The 24,734-nt window shown below is 29.7% G+C and overlaps 1 protein-coding gene across 2 annotated transcripts in view; it reads left to right on the top strand.

Annotated features, from left to right (window-relative positions):
- The window catches only part of LOC105847298 (uncharacterized), a 26,551-nt gene extending 1,817 nt beyond the window's left edge, over nt 1-24,734 (top strand). The window contains exons 3-6 of one of the 2 annotated variants that reach the window (XM_065809743.1): nt 4,081-4,117; nt 4,655-4,733; nt 14,384-14,509; nt 22,457-24,734. In XM_065809743.1, coding sequence (XP_065665815.1) covers nt 4,081-4,117; nt 4,655-4,733; nt 14,384-14,509; nt 22,457-23,932 — 1,718 coding nt within the window. In that variant the 3' untranslated portion in view covers nt 23,933-24,734. The remainder of the gene's footprint in view (nt 1-4,080; nt 4,118-4,654; nt 4,734-14,383; nt 14,510-22,456) is intronic. The other variant, XM_065809744.1, reaches the window with a different exon arrangement.

Genomic DNA, 24,734 nt, shown 5'->3' with positions numbered 1-24,734 from the left:
AGAATTTAAAAAGTTGAATCATATCTCCTCGTTGCCTCCTTTTTGTCAAGGTAATCAAGTTGTGAACTTTTAGACGATACTCATAGCTGATTTTTTTAAGTGATGGTATTAATTGAGTTGCACGATGTTGGACTCTTTCTAATAACTCAATTTCTCTCTTTTCAAATAGGTGACCAAACTTGTACTGCAAACTCTAACAGTGGTCGCACAAAAGAAAAATAAAGTATTCTCAGCAGTCTAATATCTAAGCAAACGAAGCATATTTTAATTCGATCCAATTATATTATATTTATATATATATATATATATATATATATATATATATATATATATATATATTTAAACCGAACCATTTATATTTGCATATATATATATATATATATATATATATATATATATATATATATATATATATATATATATATATATACATACATATATATTTAATGTATATATGTATATATATAAATATATATATGTATATATATTTATATATATATATATATGTATATATATATATATATATATATTTATATATATATATACATACTACTGTGATTAAAAAGTAAGGTGAATTTTTAATTTAAACTTCCCGCCTTATTCGAATCGTCCAATCTTTTTTATTTTTAAGTTGGTAGGAATGTCATTAACATTTGCGTCAAATTACATGTCAAACTTATAATTATTTTTTTTTGTTTACGCTTGTTTCTGAAGTACCAAAAGTGCATTCGGCGATTTTCACGATGTCTAATTTTGTTGAGCAAAGAAGTGCTATTAAATTTTGTTTGCGGAATGATATTTCTGCTGCTGAAATGTATCGAATGTTGCAAAAGGCCTTCGGTGAAGAGACTATGTCTCAAAAAAATGTTTACAAGTGGTACAAAGACTTCAAAGAAGGCCGAGAACGTGTTGATGACTTGGAACGCTCCGAACGACCATCGACTTCGATTGATGATCGCCACATCAACAAAATCAAAGAATTGGTGCTTGCAAATCGTCGGTTAACCATTCGAGACCTTGTTGACATGGTTGGAATATCATTTGGGTCGGTGCAAGCAATTTTGAAGGATCATTTGGGCCTCAGAAGACCCAAATCACGTTTGGTGCCGAAATTTTTCAATTTCTTTGAAAAAGAGCGTCGCGTTAAAACGTGTGAAGCAATGCTTTCTGACTATCAAGACGTCTACAAACAAATTATTACTGGCGATGAGACTTGGGTCTACGCATACGACCCTGAAACAACCGACCAATCGAGTGAATACCGTGAAAAAGGCGAGCCGAGACCGAAGCAACCACGTCAAAGTCGCTCAAAAATCAAGGTCATGTTGACTGTTTTCTTTGATTATTGTGGTGTTGTGCACTACGAATTCCTTCCAACTGGCCAAACTGTCAACAAGGAATATTATTTAAGCGTTATGCAACGTTTGCGTGAAGCTATTCGCAAAAAGAGACCGGAATTATGGGCCAATAACTCTTGGATTTTGCACCACGATAATGCGCCTTCGCACACAGCACTGGTTCTTCGTGAGTTTTCGCAAAAACTCTACCCACGTTGCTCCACAACCACCGTATTTGCCCGACTTAGCACCGTGTGACTTCTGGCTGTTCCCAAAGCTCAAGAGACCACTCCGGGGAAATCGTTTTGAGTCCATTGAAAAGATCCAACGTGAATTGGCACGCGCATTGAAGGCTATCCCTACCGAGGACTTTTCGGCATGCTTCGAAGACTGGAAAAAACGTTGGCAAAAGTGCATTGGGGCCGGGGGGGATTATTTTGAGGGGGACGATACAGATTTGGAAGAATAAATAAAGATTTTTCATTTTATAAAAAAATTCACCTTACTTTTTGATCACAGTAGTATGTATATATATATACATACATGTGTGTGTGTAAATTGTAAAATTGAATGTAGTATGTTTTGATTGCTGTTGTTACTTTATGTTTGATTTTTTCGAAGTATAAAAAAATTATAGAATAGTCTAGTGATAGTTAACCAGACGTTATTTTTTGAAGGACATCATTTAACTACTGATAGTGTCTACTTGAAGATATAAAAAAGTTACCATGTAACTAAAATTTGTTTTATCTACAATACTTAAATGAGTAATTTGATAGCAGCCTACGTTAGATTAGAAATAAACTTCAAATTAGGAAATCTTGTAGCTTTTCTTTTTAAATATTGCAATAGTTGCTTCATAATCATGGTTGAAAGATTTTTTATGGACTAATTAAAACTGCTTCGTAAAATGTTCTTAACTGAGAAAAGAAACATTAAATGATTAAGAACATAAAATGTTCTTAGCTTAAGTCTGTCTCAATGCTGGCTGGGTAAATTAGTTGAAATATTTGTTCTCCACAAATTAATCTTCTTTTTAGATTTAACTATTTTTTAGACAACTACTAAAAAATACTTGGACTTCTGACATCCAGGTTTAAAAAGTGGAGTTAGATAACTAAAAAGCTGCTGAGCTTCTGACATCAAGGGTTAAGGATTTGGCCAGGGTTAAGGAGTCAATTTGGCCAGGGTTAAGGTTAGTTTTTAAGAAGTGGAACTTGTTACATAAAAATATGCAAGTCACAGATTAAAGAAAATGTCTTCAATATTTTCTAATTTCTGCGATATTCAAATTAAAATAAGTTTAAATGAAGTGACTCTTAAAAAAAAGAATGCACTATTAGTTTCTGTGTTTAATGTAAAGATTTAGTTAATTCCAACATAAAATTTTGTAAAAAAATACTCAACTTAAGTTTGATTACAGACCTTTAACTTGAATGAAATGACTAGAGACTAATATTTATATTTTACGGTAGTTAATTATTATACTAAAATATTAGTTATAATAATGATAATAACTTTTACTACTGTATAATTTTTCCATAATTATGATTAGTGTTAATTTGATTGTAATATTAATTACTTTTTGTTCAAAATTTAATCTTATGATATTCATTTTGTTCAACCTTAATCTTATGATATTCATTTTGTTCAACCTTAATCTTATGATATTCATTTTGTTCAAAATTTAATCTTATGATATTTATTTTGTTCAATATTTAATCTTATGGTATTCATTTTGTTCAACCTTAATCTTATGATATTCATTTTGTTCAACCTTAATCTTATGATATTCATTTTGTTCAACCTTAATCTTATGATATTCGTTTTGTTCAACCTTAATCTTATGATATTCATTTTGTTCAACCTTGATCTTATGATATTCTCTCAGTAAACAGTATAATTCAGATCAGATCAAGCTATAGCATTCTGTATGTTAATGAAGACAAAGTAAAAAACATTAAGTCTAGTTTTGTTGCTATGGTATCTAAATTCAACTCTGTTATTTGATAATATGTTTCATTAAAACCTGCAAAGGTTATTAATATATTTAATGTTATTAGTACAACTTATTCATGTCTACAAAAAATATTTAAGTTCTTTAAAGTGTTATTTACTGCTAAAAATATCCATTCTGTTGGGATACATTTTTCACACCTCTGGAATAAATTGATTTGTTGAAAACTATGTTTGTATCAGAGTTTATTATATAAGTTATAAGTTAGAGTTTCCCAGTTTCTTCTACTCAACTGTTTAGGAGAATTCAGTGAGTCTTGTATACTTTTTACTGATGTAAAAAATATACAAGACTAATGAAGCATTTACCATTGTTTTCAAACAAAGTTTTCATATGTAGTGTGCAAAAACATAAGTTTTTATTTAGTTGAGTTTTTGAAAGAAATTTTTTATCAAAATTTTATAATGATTTTTTATTATTTGACTGTGTAAGTCTGAATTTTATAGCTGCAAAACTGTTTTAGTGCGAAGTTTAAATTTAAGTGAAAAGCTATTGCAAAAACTGGCATAAGTGTGCCAAAATAATTTGCAAATCTTTAGAAGTAGCAACAAAAATGCAAACAAAGAATAAAATAATAATCCTGTTGTACTAGACACAGTTGCATTTTTAAGTTTGTTTGCCAACCTTTGCACTTACACCAGTGCTTTGTAACTGCAGCCATGAAATTTGCAGTGATTCAGCCTTCCCGAGTTTTTCTCTATTTAACAATGATTATTATATTTTTAGTTGCTAATATATCAAGTTTGATTGGAATGCATAAAAGGTAAAAAAATTTTTACCTTTTTTTGTTTTATTACTTTTTCTGATTTTGAAACTCTTTCATATAAACGAGACCATTTCATATAAATTTTGAAACTCTTTCATATAAACGAGACCATTTCATATAAATTTTGAAACTCTTTCATATAAACGAGACCATTTCATTTAAATTTCAAAATTTCAAAAAAATGAGATCTTAAATGGTCAATACTTGCGTGACCTAATTTGTGGAATACCCCATGAGTCTAATTTTCTTCTAATTTGAGCAATGAAGCAACATCTTTATGACTTTTTTAGATGCTTGTTTTAAAATATCCTAACAGATTGAATTAAGATAAATTTAAGGAATGATGCATGGCTTTTATATCTCATATATTTAGATACTGTAGATTTATGAATTTTTATTTTACAAAAATAAAAATTTGTATTGTTAGACTGTTAATGTTAGTCTGTTTTTTTGAGAGTTTAAATCTAGTTTTGTTTTAAAAAATATTTGTTATGACAATTAAACAAAACGCTTTTATTATAACAATTTATTTAGTATTAAATGTATTCAACAGAGTCATAACTATGTATTCACCACAGATGCTTTGTTGTACTTCAATGCTATTGACAATAAGGTTTTATATTCTTTTTTATATTGAAAAGTATTTCTATTATTTTTAAATTAATAATTTTTTTTATCATTTGCTTTTTAGATTTAGATAGGCATACTAAAACCTTGATATTTTTGATATCGTCGCATACTCTAAAACTTTCTCCAGTTAAAACTACTTTGCTTTTTATAAAAAATACTAAAAATAAATCAAACTTGGTGATTAAATACATTTATGAGATTTTGTAAACCAATATTTGCTAAAATATCAATATTTCCCTTATTGGCTATTAAGGATGCCATTTTTGATTTGTAAAAAAATAATTTAGAAACCCCTCTTATCTAAACTTCTCCCTTCTTTTAAACTCTGTATAAAGCGATGAGCACATCATATTATCTATAGTATATTGGAGTTAGCACATTGTATATTGCAGTAAGCACAACATATAATGTAGTGAGCACATAATATATTGTGGAAATTAATTTGTCAAAACTATTTGAAGTTTGAGGCAAACGCCAAGCATCTAATTATTATATTAAAATTATTTTCATGGTGCTTATAGAAAAATGTGTCAATTGGTTTTAATATTTTTTTTACAAAAAAAGATTATTTTTTTCAATTTGTTAAGAATTTGGTGGTGTATTTAAATATATAAAGATCAGATGGGTAATTAATAGAACATTTAATTTAAATAAGAAACCAATGACAAAAATTAAAAAAACAATCAATTAATATTTTTGTGATAATTTATAGTCAATGAGAGGTTTTGGAGGTTATTTTGAGTTTTCACTTGTGCGGACCTTAATGGTGAAATAAAACTTGGTGCTTATTACATATCGCTTTGGTATGCATGTTTGACAAGACCAAACTTATCATTATGAGTTTTTGCGTTGGTTCTAATTACTGTTTTGATGACATTTTTTACACTTGGCTTATTTTGCTGCTGTTGTTGTTGGAGTTGTTGCTGCTGCTGTTGTTGCTGGAGTTGTTGTTATTGCTGCTGCTGTTGTTGGTGGAGTTGTTATTGTTGTTGCTTTTATTGAAGTTGTAGTTGTTGTATGATTTATTTTCTGCTCATCATCAAAGTTAAAATGTTATTTTCTAGCTTGCTTTGTTGTTTTTTTGCTGTCAGCACCTTTCAACCTCTCGAGTATTTGAAGTTTATTAAGTTGTTTTAAATCTTGGTGCATCTGCTTTTTTTTTGTTGTCTCAGCATGTTGGGTGCGAAAAACACTTGCAAAGCTGTGGCGTGCGATTAGGCAGATTGCAATTGTTTTTTAACTTCTTTTTGAATAGCTGGAGTTTGAGTGCTGGACTACAACATTAGGTGTTGATTGGCAAGTTGAATTTGGACACAGTTTGTAGATTTTTGACCTAACCCCAATGAAAACACCCGCAAAAATCCTTTTGAGGGATGATAGTACATACCAATAGGAGTTCATAGCAATAAATCTTAAAATCAGGGATTACCGTTCGTGGGACTTTTTTGCGTTTAAAGTTCTAAATTAGAGTGAAAGTTAGTTTTCTTTATTTTCCGAATTCAATAATTAGTTTTACAAAAAACTTTATAAAACAAAAAATGTTCTACATTAAATTCTAAACAACTCTTATCTTATTCATATTTTCACAAAAACGCGTTTTTAACCTTCAAAATTCGAGACAAAAAATCGACATTTTGTCTACCATAATGTCATGCTGAAAAAATATCTTTTACAACCATTGTGTCACACTGAAAAACGATTTTTTGACGATCTCATCTAGTCGCACGGAAAAACAACGATTTGTTTTGGGAAATGGCACTTGAAAAGCTTGACTAGGCTTTAACTTTTGACTCATTATGACCAAAATGCCTAATGCATCAAAACACATGATGAATGCAGAAAATCTGTATGTTTTGTGTGCATGAAAAAAAGTGGTAGAGAACTGACAGTTGCAGCAAAGGAAAAGATTCTTCAATTCATTGAACCTGATTTAGACTTCAATGATGACAGGGTTCCATTAGGAATTTGTGTCAACTGCAGATTTTAACTTGGAAAATTGGATGGCTCCATGAAAAAAATTCCAACACTTTTCAACTTTCAGAACATCTCAAAAAAGCTTTCAACTGGCTCATCACTTATTTGTGATTGTTTGATCTGCCAAATAGGTAAACTGAGAGGAAAGGAGCAACATCCTCTGAACAAACTTGAGGACTCCTCTGAAAAATCAATCAAGCCTGAAAACCAGAGCGTTGAAAAGAGATGCACCAAATGTCTTTCATTAATTGGTCGTGGACTCCCTCACAACTGCACACCAGGGACTCGCCATGAAAATTTGAAAAAAATTGCTGAAGCTGATGGAAAGGGCGTAGAGCTAGTAGCTTCAGCAGTTATTGCTTCAAAAGATTCATCTCCTAATGTAACAATTCGTCTAACTCAACAAGCTGGAGGCAAAGCCATTCCACTGCAAAGAGGGGCATCAGTAGCACAACAGCTGTTCAAAACCCCACTTTCTACTCAGGATATGGTTCACATTCAGCAAAACACTGGACTCTCCAATAATGGTATGCGAAAGCTTGGCTCCACTTTGAATCAAATCAGTCCCTTATGGTTGGTAGAACCCAACTTTCAACTAAAATTTGCTCAGGCAGGACAAAAAGTAGAAGACCACTTTACAATTAGCAACATGAACCTGTCAGAAGACAACCAGACCATGGAGGTTGTGCACTGCCATAGTCTCATTGACCTCAGTGTCAACGTACAAGTTTCAAGAAACTTGGGAGATTCAGTCATCTTGAAGCTGGGAATAGATGGAGGTGGATCATTTTTGAAGGTCAGTTTCACTCACATTGAACTGGAAAAGAATGAGTTGGAGCCACAAAGTCCTGTTCAAAAAAACATGAAACTAACTTCTCCACTTTCAGCCAAAGCAACAAGTGTCAAGCAGCAAATGCTTGTTGCTCTCTCTCAAGACACACCTGAAACTTACCAGAATGTCAAGCAGATTTTTGGTCTCATTAAAATCCATGAGAAGTCTTTGTTAGACTCTTTGGTTATTTCCTGTGATTTGAAGCTTGCTAACATTTTCTGTGGAATTCAATCACATAGTAGCAAACACCCTTGCTGTTGGTGTGAGGCAGAGAACACAAACCGCATCAGATGTGGCCATCCAAGAACCTTCGGTCAAATTCGGAAGCAATTCGCAGAGTTCATGAAATCAGTCGAGAGATTTCAAAAATGTTGTTCATCTGTCCTTGCTTGATTTTCATGATGACATGCTTGTGCTGGAAGCCATCCCACCTATGGAGCTTCATCTACTTCTTGGTGTGGTCAACCATCTCTTCAAAAATCTCTGCCATCTTTGGCCAGATGCAAAGCAATGACCAACCACACTGCACCTTTCTATTCAACCATTCCATAGGGGTCATTTTAATGGAAATGATTGCCTTAAGCTGCTGAGAGGATTAGATTGCCTGAAGCAAATTGCAAAGCAAAAGCACTTCAAACAGACCAATGGATTTATTCAAACTTTGTCTCTGTTCAAAGATGTTGTTACATCTTGTTTTGGAACCACTTTGGATCCTGATTTTGAAGCAAAAATTGAAAACTTTAAACAGAGCTACATTAATCTTCCAGTTTCTATTACTCCCAAAGTACATGCTGTCTTTCATCATGTTCCTCAGTTCATCAAGAGAAAAAATATGGGACTAGGACTTTTCAGCGAACAAGCAACTGAGGCTCTTCACTCAAATTTCAAGCCCTTCTGGGACAGATACAAAAGATATCCAGAGAATCCTGATTATTCCAAGCATCTCCTCTCTTGTGTCATTGAATACAATAGCAAAAAAATCTAGTCTTAGCAAGTCAATGGTAAGTTATAGCTACAGATTGCAAGTTGCATCTTAAAAAAAAACGTAAATTTGGGGGAAAACCCAGATCAAAAATGATTTCAAAGAATAATCCAAAGCTTTTTTTTCAGTTTCCTCTAGAACTAAAGGAAAGGTAACAAGAAAGAACAAAAATGTCAAAGAATCAAGTGAGAACGAGCCAAACCCAATGAAGTTGAAGAAGAATATTCGAACTTATAGAAAAATGTTTTTTCAAGGAAAACTAATCAAATTTTGGAAAATATGAATAAGATAAGAGTTGTTTAGAATTTTATGTACAATATTTTTTGTTTCATAAAGTTTTTTGTGAAACTAATTATTAAATTTGGAAAATAAAGAAAACTAACTTTCACTCTAATTTAGAACTTTAAACGCAAAAAAGTCCCACAGATGGTAATCCCTGATTTTAAGATTTATTGCTATGAACTATTGGTATGTACTATCATCCCTCAAAAGGATTTTTCCGGGTGTTTTCGTTGGGGTTAGGTCAAAAATCTACAAACTGTGTGGAGTTGAATTTAAAGGTGATCATACACAACCTATTCTGGCGCTAGAGGTTGCTGCCGTTACTGGCAAAGGTTCTTGTTGTTGAGGTGACAAGTTCTCAGGTTGATGGTGGTTTAAATGTATTAATAATTTGTAATTTTAGCTGATTGATTATATTGATGTCAAGTGGAAACAAACCAGTATTTTGAAACCAAGTGATTTTTTGTATGTGTAAAAACTTCACTGTAAAGTTTTATGTTTAAGTATTTTTTGTGACAACAAACATCAAAATCTTTTGTTGTGACAACAAACATCAAAATCTAGTTGCTAATAATAATGTTTGACAAATGAGCTGGTAAGCATGTTAGCAAATTATTGTTTTTGGTTTAAACAAATACAATCCAGTAGGTAACATGTGTCAAATCTCTGACTGCAATTAATGCACATCTATAGCACTATGTAACAAATTTTTTACTTTTGTTTTGTCCTTTTTTTTCTTTCTTTTTTTTTAGGGGGGAGGTGGGTTAAAGTCAATGTTTTGCTGATAAATAAAAAATACCTTTTACAAAAAATTTCGCAAAGAAAAAAACATTTTAAATTTTGTGTGTTTTTGATAAAGTTCTAAATTTGTATTGTAAACTGGGCATTCTTTTAGAATCTTCCTGAACTGCTAAAATTTTTTTTAAATAATTCACCTCCCCAAACCCGAGAAGGCCACTACAGATGAGGAGGCTACATGTGGTTATCACCCTCTCTCAACTCTATAACTCCGAAACACGAACCTTGACGAACAAGGCCGCTGCGCGGAGAAACAAGTTGAGCGCGGTACTACCAGGGACGTGGTGGGAATCGAACTCGGAACCTCTCGCTTATGAAGCGAGCGCTCTACCACTACACCACTACCGCATTTTTGTTCCTGGTTTATCAGCATAGAAATGTCAAAACATATTTTTAGGATGCTTTTTTAGCATTTTATTGTCTAGGTTGTATATGTTCAATATCATAACTACGAATAAACTTTAACCGCAATCCTTTCAATATTTTGAAATGTTTTAAAATGTTTGAAATGTTTTGTAATGTTCAAAAATGAAATGTAAATCATTTAAAAATGAAACCTGGTGTTATTTAATAACTAAACAAGTTAACAATTATTAAGTCATTTCAATTTAATAACTTAAATTTTCAATTATAATATGATTATCTAAGTATAATAGAATATAGTATGATATTTTCAATTATAACATGATTATTTAAGTATAATAGAATATAGTAAGATATTTTCAATTATAATATGATTATGTATATTTAACAACAGGACATTGTGTTTTACTTTCTCCATTGTTTTTAAGTCTATTTTTTTAAGATTTAAAGAAGTAAAAGTATTGCAGGATATTTCTCACACTAGGCAGCTGTTTGACTGGAAGTACATTTATGGGATATTTTTTACATACAGAGATCATCTTAAACTGCTTTGATTGGTGTACTTTTACTTTTTTCCTAGTTTATTTTTTGGTAGATCTTTTTTTGGCATGACCCATTTTATTAAAATGTATTTGTTTATGAAACTAAAAATCTTAAAACCATTTTTAATAAATAATAAATAGCAATGATCAATGACCAATAATCACGAATACAAGTGTAATATATAAAAAAATGTTATATATAAAAAAGTATATAATATAATATGAAATATAAATATAAATGAATGTAAGCAAAAGATGACTACTTTAAAAAATATTAATTACTAAGTCTCGCTTTTGAATAAACTGAAACATTTTTTTATCGCAAGTACATTTAAAATTATAAATACTTGAAAGTATGGCAATACTTACAATTTTTAAAAATTTTAGATTTTACACCAAGCTCTAACACTTGTCTTAAATCAATATCTTTAAAATAATTAGTCTTATTACGTAAAAGTTGTTTTCAGTTTAAGATGTTGAATGTTGTATTTTCTTGACTCAACTTCAGCCAATTGTTATTGCTATAATTTAGATTTTTCTATATTAATGAGCTATATTAATTTTATATTATTTTCATATTAATGTTAAAGAAAAAAAACAAGCATTCTATATTAATTTTCTATATTAATGATTTACTCTATGAGTCATCCACCTTACATCTTCTAGTTTTAACTCTTATTTCTGATTTTTTTTGAAACAATCAATTTGATTCAAATATCAAATTGATTGCAAAACATCTGTTAAGGTTGCATTCTTTAATGTGCTTGTCATTTTCTTACTCCAGATTTTATTCTTTATCTCTATAAATCTCAAATGCGTCTTTGTATGGAATAATGTTATCATAACTGCGGCAGATCTTCCAATGATGCCCTTCCTCTTTTAAACATGGTGCAAAAAGGCATTGTAAACATAGTTGGACTTGCTCTTGCAGCCAACCTCCAACGATTATCACATCGTTGTAATGTTGCTTCTTTTTCTACAATTACTATAATGGGCACAGCTCTAAAGAGATTCTCTTGTGCCATCTACTAAAATTCACTCTCGTGTTACTCGTTATTCAATTAAGTCTAAGTGCTTAAAAACTCTTATTTGTCTAGTTTTATTTCCTCGACCATCAGTTCTTTGGAATTCGCTTCCTTCATCTTGCTTTCCTGATTCATATAATTTGCAGTCTTTAAAAGAGTCTGTCAATCATTATCTTGCTCTATAAACTTCATCTTTTCGCTTTCAGTAAATTCCAACTCTAGTAGTGGTTGCTTGCAGCCTTGTTAAAAGTGAAGATGTTTAATAAAAAAACTTTTAATGCAAAATGAAGAAAGTATCAACTCACTGATAAAAATAAAATAAAATTTCTCAAATAAAATCAAAAATCTTAATTTAAATAAAATTTGTTAAATTTACCTAAAAAAATTTGTTATTATTTTACCTAATTTCTCTATTTAATTTACCTTAATTCAGGGTTGTCCAACGCGTGGCCCGCGGGCCAGAAGGTGGCCCTCGTCAGCCTATGGCATGGCCCGCATATCACGGTCCATTAATTTTGAATTTTTATTTTAATAAAAATTTCAAATAACAATAATAAAATAAGTTCTACAGCAACATCATATTATTTATATATTTATAATTCGAATTATACATTCGATTTCGATTATACTTTCACTATATAAATCCGCATTTGAAATAATAAAACGCGCGCTAAAGAAAAAACATTATTTTTATATATTTAATAAAGATGGCTTCAGCTAAAAGACGTAGATGTGATACTGAAAGCGGTCATGGGGGTCGTGTATTTAATCCTTCTTGGACAACTGAGTATTTTGTACATGAACAAATTAGTTCTATTATATGTCTAATTTATTTGGAGAAAATTGCCGTGTGTAAAAGTTATAATGTGAACAGGCACTACACTACAAAACATGCTGTAAGTTATGACAAATTTAAATGCCAATTTCCAATTGATAAGATTGAATTGTTGAAGAAAACTTTTCTTGCACAACAATCAGTGATGAAAACTAAAGTGATTAGCTCTTACAGTGGTACCAAAATAAGTTTTTTAATGGCAGAAGCTATTGCAAAAAGTGGTAAACCTTTTTGTACTGAAGATTTATTAAAAAACTGTTTAAAAATATTTTGTAGAGAGAAAAAACGTCCTGAAAAAACACCTACTGTTGAAGATCTTAGCCTCTCACACCAGACTATTGCTAGAAGAGTTGAAAATCTATCAAAAAAAATTGAATTATAGTTAAAAGAAAAATTAAATAAATGTGAAGCCTATAGTCTGGCACTGGATGAATCAACAGACAGAGGTGATACTGCTCAGCTAGCCATTTTTATTAGAGGTATAACTAGTAACTTTGAAGTAATTGAAGAACTGTTAGATATTAATCATATGAAGGACACAACAAGAGGAGAAGATATTCTCTCTGAAGTGAAAAAAACATTGGTGAAATTTGAATTACCAGAAAAGAAACTCTATGGTGTCAATACAGATGGAGCAAGTGCACTAACAGGAAAAAATATTGGATTTATTGCATTACTTAAGAAATCCATTAATCATGAAATTATTTCATATCACTGCATTATACACCAAGAGCAGTTATGTGCAAAAGTATTGGAGATGAAGAATGTTATAGAACTTGTTATTCATACTGTTAACTTTATAAGAAGTTGTGGCCTTAATCACAGACAGTTCAAACAATTACTTGAAGGTTGTGGTAGTGAGGCTGAAGATGTAATTTATTTCAGCCAGTTTAGATGGCTTAGTCGAGCTGCTACTCTGAAAAGATTTTGGATACTATTACCTGAAATAGTGCTGTTTCTAAAAATTAAAGGGAAAGACACAAGCTTGCTTGAAAATATTGACTGTCTGAATGATTTGGCATTTTTGATTGACATGACTCAGATGTTAATGGAATTAAATCTTAAGTTGCAGGGTAAAGATCAACTTATTAGTAAATTGTTTAAAAATGTAGAAAATTTGTTTTAAAATTAAAACTTCTGAAACAACAATTAAGTTCTAAAGTACTTGTCCATTTCAAGGCATTATCAGAAAGAAATATTAATACAATTGACTCTGAAAGATATTGTACTCTTATTTTAAAATTAATTGATGAATTTGACACAAGATTCTGTAAAATAAAAAGGAAAAAAATGAGTTAAACTTATTTGCGCATCCATTTTCCATTAAAGCTGAGACAGTTAGAAATGAATTTCAAATAGAATTAATAGAATTGCAAAACAATAAAGATCTTAAAGAAGCCTACAAAGAAGTAGAATTGTTAGAATTTTATAAAAAATACACCAGCATTGAAGTTTTTCCTCATTTGTGCAGACATGCTATTAAATATTTTTCACTTTTTGGAAGCACATACAACTGCGAACAGTTATTCTCAAAAATGAAGCATGTAAAAACAGAACAGAGAAATAGATTGACAGACGAACACCTTACTAATACCCTTCAAATTGCATCATCAAATATAAAAGCAGACATAGATCATTTATGCAAAAAAAAAAACAGTGTCAAGTTTCACATTGATCGAACTTTTGTATAACTTCACTTTGAACCTTAACTAATAGTGTAACTATTTATTTGAATTTAAATAAAAACTTCAAATTTAATAATTTTTATTTTGGGTATTTAATGTTTGTGGCCCTCAAGTTGATTTTGAAACGAATTAATGGCCCTTACTGTAAAAAGGTTTGACATCCCTGCCTTAATTAATATATTTAAAAGATTTAAAAAAATACTTTATAAATAAGTTAGAATACAATTAAAAAAAATTTTATTTTGATTAATTATAAATATAAATTTTTAGACAATATTTTATTATTTTTAGTCAATATATTATTGTTTTATTTAGCACTGGACTCACCACGTAATTAGTGAAAAATGTGCGTGTTTCATGGAGAAAAACTTATTTGGCTCAGAGTTTTTTTTGTTTTATGTTGGAGCTTGGTGTCAATGTTTCAAAGAGCTTCTAGATAAAGTACAATATATATTTAGATATATATGTATGTATGTATGTATGAATGTATATATATATCAACCCTCGGAATTAGGGTCGACATTCAGCAATGTTGACCTAAAAGTGTTTGTGGTCAACAAAAAAATGCCGACCTCATTTCTACGTTTAATGGAAAAACCTTTGTATCAAATTTTTTTTGGCGACCCATAATAGATTGAAGTTGTCTATTTATTGCTTACATTATTTTTCATATTTACGTGTGTTGTTTATCTCTCTCTCTCTCTCTCTCTCTCTCTCTCTCTCTCTCTCTCTCTCTCTCTCTCTCTCTCTCTCTCTCTCTCTCTCTCTCTATATATATATATCTATATATATATATATATATATATATATATATATATGTATATATATATCTATATATATATATATATATATATATATCTATATATATATATATATATATATATATATATATAGATATATACATATTTATATATATATATATATATATATATATATATATATATATATATATATATATATATATATATATATATCTATATGTATCTATATATCTATATGTATCTATATACATATGTATCTATATACATATATATCTATATATCTATATGTATCTATAAACATATATATCTATATATGTATATATATATATATATATATATATATATATATAGAGAGAGAGAGAGAGAGAGAGAGAGAGAGAGAGAGAGAGAGAGAGAGAGAGAGAGACAGAAAGAGAGAGATGTAAATTATGTTAGTGTATTTTACAAATAGAGTGCTCAACGTTCTTAAAGAACAGAGCAATAATAAATTAGTAAAAAACACTTATCTAACTTTTTTCTTCAACTTGAAGTTTCACCATTGCTGGATCATCAGGAAGAACTCTTCTTGATGATCCAGCAATGGTGAAACTTTATATTCTAACCTAATTTACCTAATATGTTGTTAACACATAGTGTGTTAACAACATATTAGAAAAAAATTGAAACATTTATATGGTTAATTTTTGCGATTCTTTGAGTAAATAAGTAAATTTAACAGTTACTGAAAGTTACTGCCATAAATTAACTGGTTGTTTGATTTAGTTTAAAATAACTTTACTGTGATGCGCTTAATCCACTCACTAAATCAAACTTACTAAATCAAATTTTTTTTAAAAAAAAGTGATATTTTTGATATTTGGAAGCTAATATTGTTTTAAAATATAACTTTAAAATAATATTAGCCTCCATGCAGAAATTTAAATTGACTTAAATTCAAAAGCTGTTTAATAAAATCTGACGTACTTTATGATACCTTATAAAAAACTTAGACAAAAACATTACTTTTAAGAATGCCCAAAAATATGCTAAATTAAAAAAAGAAAAAAAAATTAACAAAAAAAAAAAAAACTCAAACAAATTAGCAAACAAACAAACAAATGGCGAAAATATATATATTTAAAAAAAAAAAAAACTTATCATGAAGGCGTGAAAAACAATCACGATTTACGATTGCGATACTAATAATTTGAGCCCTGTTAACAAAAAATCTATGAAGTTTTTTATATATGTTCTAGACATGTAAGGTAAGGTACATTTGGATTTTAAGGTTTTCAAAGTACTTCTTAAATTGCAACAATTTCTTTACATACGAAAACTTTTTCAGGCCAAAAAGTTTAAAAAAATTGTATGGAGCAGAATTTAAAATTTTAAAATGTCACTCCCTACAAAATAGTATAACAAACATTTCCTGAAATTTGAAGTGATTTGCACTTCTGCTCCACAAGATATTGTGTTTACAATCAGACAATGTTTCGAAAAATTCAAAAAGCAAAACGCAAAAGAAAAATGCAAAAGAAAATTAAATATTGTTGTCATTGCTATATACATTTTTTAGTTGGTTAATTTATTGAAAAACTAAAAAATAAGTAGCAAGCAAACATTTTATTTTATTAATCTACAATAAATTGTCTATCCAATAAGCTAAATATCAAAAATATCACCTTTTTTTCAAATTTTAGAAAATTTTTGGTGTACACCTTAATGCTGGAAGTTTTTGGTGAAATTACCTTGATTAATAAATGGTTTATGCATTATCCCATATCTAATTGTTACAACAAACTTTGATGTAACAATTGGATTTATTTGATGATCAAAGCATTCGTGTGTTTCTTTCTTCCAGATTTATAAATTTTAACGGATTTAAAAGTTGCGAGTTAAAATTTGAAAAGAAATTGCAAAACAGCAAACTAGAAACAAAATTTGGTTCAATACAGCAAAATGTTTTACTAAATACTTTTTTAAAATTAGTAAACAAACATTTCCCTCCCTCTAATGAGTTGCAAAAAAAAATTTAATCGAATTTTAAAGTAAGCCTCAGCTTAAGCCGAGCAAAAAATATAGAAAGAATTAGAACAGACCACAACATTGTATTAATTAAAATGAATTTTTAAAAGAAAAAATTACTGATAATTTCAATTGCATAATAAAAATTGAATGGGAAATGCTTTTAAAAAAAATTTATTTTCAAATGCATTGTTTCCTCAATAAATAACCCTAAATCTATGCAATGTTTGCAAGAAAAATTTGAAATAATCAATTACATAAGTCTGCGAAATTCCATCAAGTACAGTTATTCTACAAACTGCTTGTCTAGTTTCAGCTATTTCGATATTTTTTATAAATAGTTCAGTGCTCTAGTAAGTTTGAATTTTGGTTTTTAAGATCTCCACAAACTGTTATTTAGCCTTAGTATAAGTTGTTTTATGGACAATGGCTACCAGAGGATCTATAAGCTCACCAGATTGCTTCTGCTACATTTGTGGTAACTATACCATTAAAAAGCAACAAAGAAACATCTCCGATTTTGTTGAAAAGGTATATTTTGCCTATTTTGGTATAAAGTTAGGCGATCAAGATAAGTCTTGGGCTCCACACAAAGTTTGTTCAATATGTGTTGAAGAACTGAGGCAATGGTTTCAAGGTAAAAAGCTGTCCCTTCTTTATGGAATACCAATGGTTTGGAGGGAGCTCAAAAATCATAGTGATGACTGTTATTTTTGTTTTTGCAAAGTACAAGGCTTTAATTTGAAAAACAAAAAGGGTATTTCTTACCCTAACATACAATCAGCCATTCGCCCTATTCCTCATAGACCTGGAGTACTAATACCTTCTCCTCTAGATTCTTTGGATGATATTTCAGATGATCACGAGACATTGGCTCAGCAAGATTATAGTGAAGAAGTCAATGATTGCTACAATCCTGGCACAACCAATCCCATTCTATTCTCACAATCTGAACTGAACGATTTAGTTAGAGACCTAGGTCTTCCTAAAGACTCTGCAGAAGTTTTAGGATCTAGATTAAAAGATAAAAATATGTTGGCTCCGGGTACATCCTTTTCTTGGTATCGATCAAGGGAAAAGGAATTTGTATCACTTCAAGAAGGTGAGCTGGTATTTTGCAGTGATGTTCCAGGACTTATGGCATGTTTTAAAATAGAATATGCTCCTGATGAGTGGAGACTTTTTATAGATTCATCAAAAAGAAGCTTTAAAGCAGTACTTCTGCACAATGGCAATAAGTATGCTTCTATGCCAGTTGGACACTTGGTGAACTTAAAAGAATGTTACAAAAACCTTGAATTGGTTTTAAACAAACTCAGCTACTCAGACCACAAATAGACACTGCGAGGATTAAAAAGTTATTTCAATGCTGCTTGGTCAGCAAAGTGGCTATAGTTCCCTTGCTTTCTCTGTGAATGGGACAATCGAGACAGAAAGCAGCACTACATAAAAAAGTTTGGCCCTTGAGAAAAACCTTGAAAGTAGGAGTTAAAAATGTTGAGAGAAAAAGCCTTGTGGATCCCAAAAAGGTGTTACTTCCACCACTTCACATTTAATTGGGGCTGTTGAAACAAGTTGTTAAGGCATTGCCATAAGAAGGGGAGACTTTTAAATATCTTTTTGGGCAGTTTCCTGGTTTATCCGAGGCAAAGCTAAAGGAAGGAATCTTTGTCGGACCAGATATTAGAAAATTTATGAACAGGGTTGAAAAACAATCACAATTTTTCTGAAAAAATAAAAAAAATCGATTTTTTTGATTTAAATTACATTTTTGAAAAATAAACTTTTCATCACATAGTTTTTAAAAATATAATGAAATCATAACTAAATTGATTTAAAACATTAAAAAATCTTTTTTAAGGTTGATTATTTACAAGTTTTAAAAGATTCAATCAATTAAATTCATTGATTCTAATACTTTTTAAATAGTTTGAATAGGAAAACCAATTTGCCTGCTTTCTCAATTTCGAGTCTATTTCTAATGTTTGAATGCAAAAGACCAAATGATGAAAATATTCTTTTAACTCCTGCAGATGAAGTAACAGCATTAAGTAACTGTTTAACAACTTTCAGTAATACCTGATTCACACGATTGTTATGAGATTTCCACCATCACATGGCTTAATAGTTTCAATGTTATCATGGAACATAAACTTTTAAAATGGTGCTGCTTCTGCTTTAAAGTTAACCAAAAGTGGAAGAAAATCTAGATTCTTTGAAGCTGCAAAGTCCATTCCAATCTTTATTTCTTTATCAGTTAATTCTTTACCTCTGTATTTAGGATTAACAATATTAGCCAAGAAATGAGCTGGGGTCATTGCCTGTTGTATTCTTTTGGATAAATTCTTCTTAGCATCTTGGCTAAGCTTAGGAATTAATTCCCTCTGAAGATTTTTTCATATCACTACACTGTTACCAATAGTACTACTGCCCTGCTGCATCAAGTCTAATGCAACAGCAATTGGTTTAAATGTTCCTTGATGTTTGGAATTGCCAAAACTTGGGCCAATAGATTGAGAATATGAGCTGAACATCCATATGTAATAACATTAACATCATCTCGAGTTTCCAATTGTTGTCTCATTTTCAACACATTTGCTGCGTTATCAGTTACTACACTGCGAACTTTACAATCAAATTGTTTTTCACATTTGTTGATAGAATAAAGAGCAACGTCAACCAAATAGTCAGAAGTATGTGAATGGCCAGAGGTATCAATTTTATCTGCAAGATAGATATCTGAACTCATTGTTGTTACTGTTACACAAACGATTGGTTCATTATGAACATTGCTCTACCCATCAATACTCATGGTTACAGACTGATCATGTAGCAAACCTGAACAGCTAGTTAAACTGTTCTTGTGAACAGTATCTAGTAGTTTTCCACCAATATCGATTCTATTAGGAGGGTTATATCCTGGGTGTAAAAAATGGATCATCTTGATAAACTCTGGATGGTCAACCATTCTAAAAAGGCGAGTTAGTAGCATAAATATTTCTTGCTATCTGCTCATCAATAGCTTTTTTTTCAGATTCAGTGGTTTTAATAAGGTATAAATCCAATTTAGTTGTCACTGTCTTGCCATTGCTTGGTCTTTTCACTGCCTTTTTATTTGAACACAAAAAACTTGTTTTATCTATAGCAGGTTAACTAGATTCTGTTTTCTTAATAGAACATTGACTAGTTTGTGATTCTTCGATTGTATGGTCGATATTTTCTAAGGTGTCTTGAGAAATAATAATGTTTTCGACATCTTGAACATCTTTCAGAAAATTACATTTACCAGCACTTTAGTGGCTTCTCATTCGAGCAACCAAACCTTGCATTTGAACACCACAGCCTTTGCATTTAGCTTAATTACCCTTTTTCCCAAACATTGCAGGTATTTCTTCAAACCATGTTCAAACTGCATCTCTTTTTCTACCGGCACCAGACATTTTTATTTCTATTTATATTATTTTTATTTTCAACTATAAAAATAACAAGCAATTACAAATGAATACCGTAATTTAAAAAAGTTTGAATATTCTCTTATATAAAAGGAATATGTTTATATTTGTTATATAAATAAGTTAAAACAAGAAATAAGTTAAAACAAGAAAAAAAAATTTACTTATATGGATAAAAATCTTACAATAAATTCAAAAATTTAATGATTTATATGACTATATATAACCCTGACTATATATTTTATAATGCATTAACTGACTATTATAACTAATGCTAGTTTATGCAGTAGTTATATTAAGCTAGTTCAATTAACTTTAATTTGATTAATCAATAAATAATAGTTAAATCAATAAAACATAATTAAAATCAAAAAACTCAATTTAAATCATGATTTTTATTTGTTTGATTTAAATCAGGATTTAAATCGATTTAAATCAACTGATTTAAATCAATCGATTTAAATCAAAACAACCATGTTTATGAGAGATCCTAATTTTGTGAACAAAATGGAAACAAAAAAAAAGGTAGCATGGACATCCTTTAAATTAGTTGTTACCGATTTCCTAGGAAACATCAAAGATCTAAACTACAAAACCATTGTCACAGACATGCTCGACAACTTTAAGAAGCTGGGCTGTAACATGAGCATTAAAGTTCATTTTCTCCATTCACATCTTAATTACTTCCCTGCAAACATTGGTGATGTAAGTGTAGAGCAAGGCGAAAGATTTCACCAAGACATCAAGAAAATGGAAAGAAGTTATCAGGGAAGATGGAACATCAAGATGATAGCGGACTACTGCTGGATGTTGAAGAGAGATGATCCTAAACGAGTCCACAGCCGGAAAAACAATAAAAGAAGCTTCGACAGAAAACAAAAACATTATTATAAGGACTTATAAGCTGAAAGAAAAATGTAAGTGTTCTTGAAATATAGTTTAGAAGATGATTTATACATAAAATAACATTCTATAACGTTTGAAAAATGTGAAAAATTAGTCGAATTTTGTTATTTTATCCAAAAATAATCCCTTTTGTGAGAAAACCTGAGAAAATAGAGATTTTGTGTAAAAATAGTAAAAGAAAATTTTGTTAGAAAATAGAAAAAAATGGATTGCATTTTCGAAATCAGCGCTGAAGAATACATAAAAAACAGTTATCAAATTTTAAACAACTTTTTAAAAATATTTTTTTGCAGACCTGTGTTATCTATTCAATACAAAATCAGAATTAGTTTCTAAATGCAGGCATTAATAAAGGGCCTTTCAAAAAATTTTAAAAACAAATGACCTCACTAAAATTATCCTTATTTTAAAGAATTCTTTTCACAAATAATTTTTACGAAAATAATGTTGTTAATGTAACTTCCTGTTTACAGAAAAATACATCATTTTTATAAAGTTAATTATAACAGTTCTAAACTTTCTGTGAAAATTATTTATAATTTGAATTTTTTGAAATTTAGACTTTCTACCTAATGATACTGTTTAAAGTGAAACTGGTAGTATAAAAAAAATCAGATTAATGTTGTTTTACTAATTTATTACTGCTCTGTTCATTAAGAACATTAAGCACTTTTTTTTTGTAGAATATTTGACCACCACTGAATTTAGAGAGACATACATGTGTTTGATAAAGCAGATAATAAGATAATACGCGTTCTATAAAGTAGATAATGATGATCGTAGTTTATGTACATTTAGTACAACTGGAAATCTAGACTAGAAATTTTAGTCTGATAAATCAAACCTGGTGTCGATAATGTACGCAACAGTATAAGATTTAGGTGATGAACGTGGCAGTGCATGAGCAGTGAGATTTCAACTTATTACAGATGTGTTATCGTTGTCCTGCGTACTTTGCCTGGAGCGTCTTCATTGTCCTGCGTACTTTAACTGTTTTGTCTGGTGAACTAATAATGAATTAATTATTTTTTTTTCATTATTTTTTTTTCATGATTTGTAATGAAATTATTTTTTTTTTCAATATTTTAGTTTTAGAGTCTGTCTGGTGAAATTAGAAAATAATTTTTTTTTAAATAATTAATTTTCAGAGTTTGTCTGGTGAACTAATTATAACGCTAACCCTAACCTTGGTGAACTAATAATGAAATATTATTTTTTTCAGTATTTTAGTTTAATACTTTTTTTTTTTAATACTTTATTTTCAGGGTTTGTCTGGTGAGCTAATAATTCAAGGTTGTATGAACATATTGTCTTTAGCAATAAAATCGTTTCGTGAAAGTTTTGTTTATGGTTTCGCCACTGTTAGTAACATGAATTATGTTATTAATTTAAAAAAAAGTTTTTATCCTAATCAAAATATTGGTGTCAACACTTCTCAAAATATCGAACTTAGTGCTCAACCTACGTATTGTTGTTATACTACTAAGTCTGCCATAAATATAACGTTTGATTGCAAAAAATCTTCATCGCCAACAAATCTATCAAAGCCGGTTTTTAACAAATACAGTAGACATTTAATCAATAAAGAAGATATTGGTTCAACTGAAAAGAAAATAATTTTAGATCGATTTTGTCGTTTATGTTGCTTTTCCTCAAATGAAACTGTTTTGGAACTGATTTCTTGTCTCTATGAAGCCCATTTCAATAACATTGCAAATACTGATAGTTTGCGTAATGAAAAGTTACCTGAGCTTAACCCGAAAAGCGTTTTCACAGAATCATGCGTTAACACATTCAAGTCTTCAGTTTTTGACGGCATACTCGTTCCAGTTCCATCCAAAAACATTTCAAATATTTTACTATTGCAACATTTTCAAAGCGGTATTAAAAACGTAGTCTTAATTAATACAGTTTCATATGGTGTTGACTTGCCTTGCGTTGATGACGTCAAAATAGTTGAAAATATTGTATACAATGACTATATATTGTCTAATTCGTCTATTTCTGAGCAGGTTATAAACTTATTGTTGAAGTCAAACATTGGAATTATTATACATAGAGGTGATTTGGGTGCAACAGCAATATCTGAGTTAAACCGTTTAGGCATATTAGATATTCAAATAAAATCTTATTATCGACTTTACTGCTTGTCTAGATTGCTATCTGTGAGTATTTGCTATGATTTGAATGACCTTTCTCTGAAAAATATTGGACAGGTTGAAATTTCACAAGTCAGCTTATTTGCTGAATCGGTTAAAAATACAGATGTTGTACATAATACCGGAGTCTACTTAAAGTTAAATTCAAATTTTGTGAAATATTACACAGTTGTGTTATGCGAGAGAACTTTGGATTTGTTAAATCTTCTGATGGATGAGTTTAACTACAGCTTACATCGAATTCGAAGTGTTTTTAAAAACAAGATGATAGTATTGGGACATGCTGAAAACGATATTGTCAGTATTTTAAAAGATAATAAAAGTTGCAACAAAGTCGTGTTACGTGATCATAGTGTCACCAAGTCCTATCATTACGTGAATGATTGCGAAATGTTTTTTTACTCTGATTTTTTAAAAGAGCATGTTCTTAAGGTTTTTGAAAAATATTTGCAGCTTTTTGATAGCACCGACATTGCGCATTTTCTGGTGGAAGATTTTCATTTTCGTGCTGAATTATGGGAAGATTCATTAAAATGCGCGAGTTTACTAATGAAAACCGATGTGGTAGAAGTAAATTTTTAGAAGCTTTTAAAATATTAAGCTTAAACCTTCATAAAATTTATATTATTTATAACAGACTTTTTATAAAACAAAAAATTTTGGTATCCATAATATGGATACCAAAACTTTTTGTTTTATAAAAAGTCTGTTATAAATAATATTATGTTTATATGTATTTATATAAAACAATTTAAAACTCAGTAAAAACAATAAATACAGTACGAACTATTTCTTTTTAATAATATTTCAATCTGTTTTGCACTTAGGTTATCATCAGACGCAAAATTGTAATCAAATTAAATAAAAAAACTGTTTTTTTTTTTACACAAAAAACGTTTCATTAAACATTAAAAATAAAAAAACGTAACGGCAATGCTAATAAAATATAGTTATAAATGAAAATATATTTGCAAAACGCGCTTAAAATCCGAGTTGACTGAATTTAAGAAAATAACGAATAACTAAACTACTTTTGGTTGCGCAGCAACCGAAATCGATATTTTCTTTGTCCGTTTTTAGAACTAATTTTTTTTTATTTGGTCTAATATTTAAATAGATAATAGATTTCTGTATATAAAATGTGGAAATAGAATTAACTTAAAAACTTTTGTTTGTTGTGACTTAGCGCTAAATATTTTGCAGATGGGCTTCTCAAATATTACTAGGGTTTTCTCTCAAATATTACTAGGGAACCCTTTGTGATATGTGAGGAGCCGTCTGCAAAATTTTCAGAATTTTTTCAAAAAAAAATTTATGCTGTAAGAAAGTCCTAATGTAACAAATGATCAATTTTGTATATTATAAAATAAATATTTTGATAAAA

The sequence above is a fragment of the Hydra vulgaris genome, chromosome 11 (assembly GCF_038396675.1).
Source record: "Hydra vulgaris chromosome 11, alternate assembly HydraT2T_AEP".
NCBI classification, from domain to species: domain Eukaryota; kingdom Metazoa; phylum Cnidaria; class Hydrozoa; order Anthoathecata; family Hydridae; genus Hydra; species Hydra vulgaris.
Note: the sequence above shows the minus strand (reverse complement) of the source record. Positions and strands in the feature narration are given on the sequence as shown.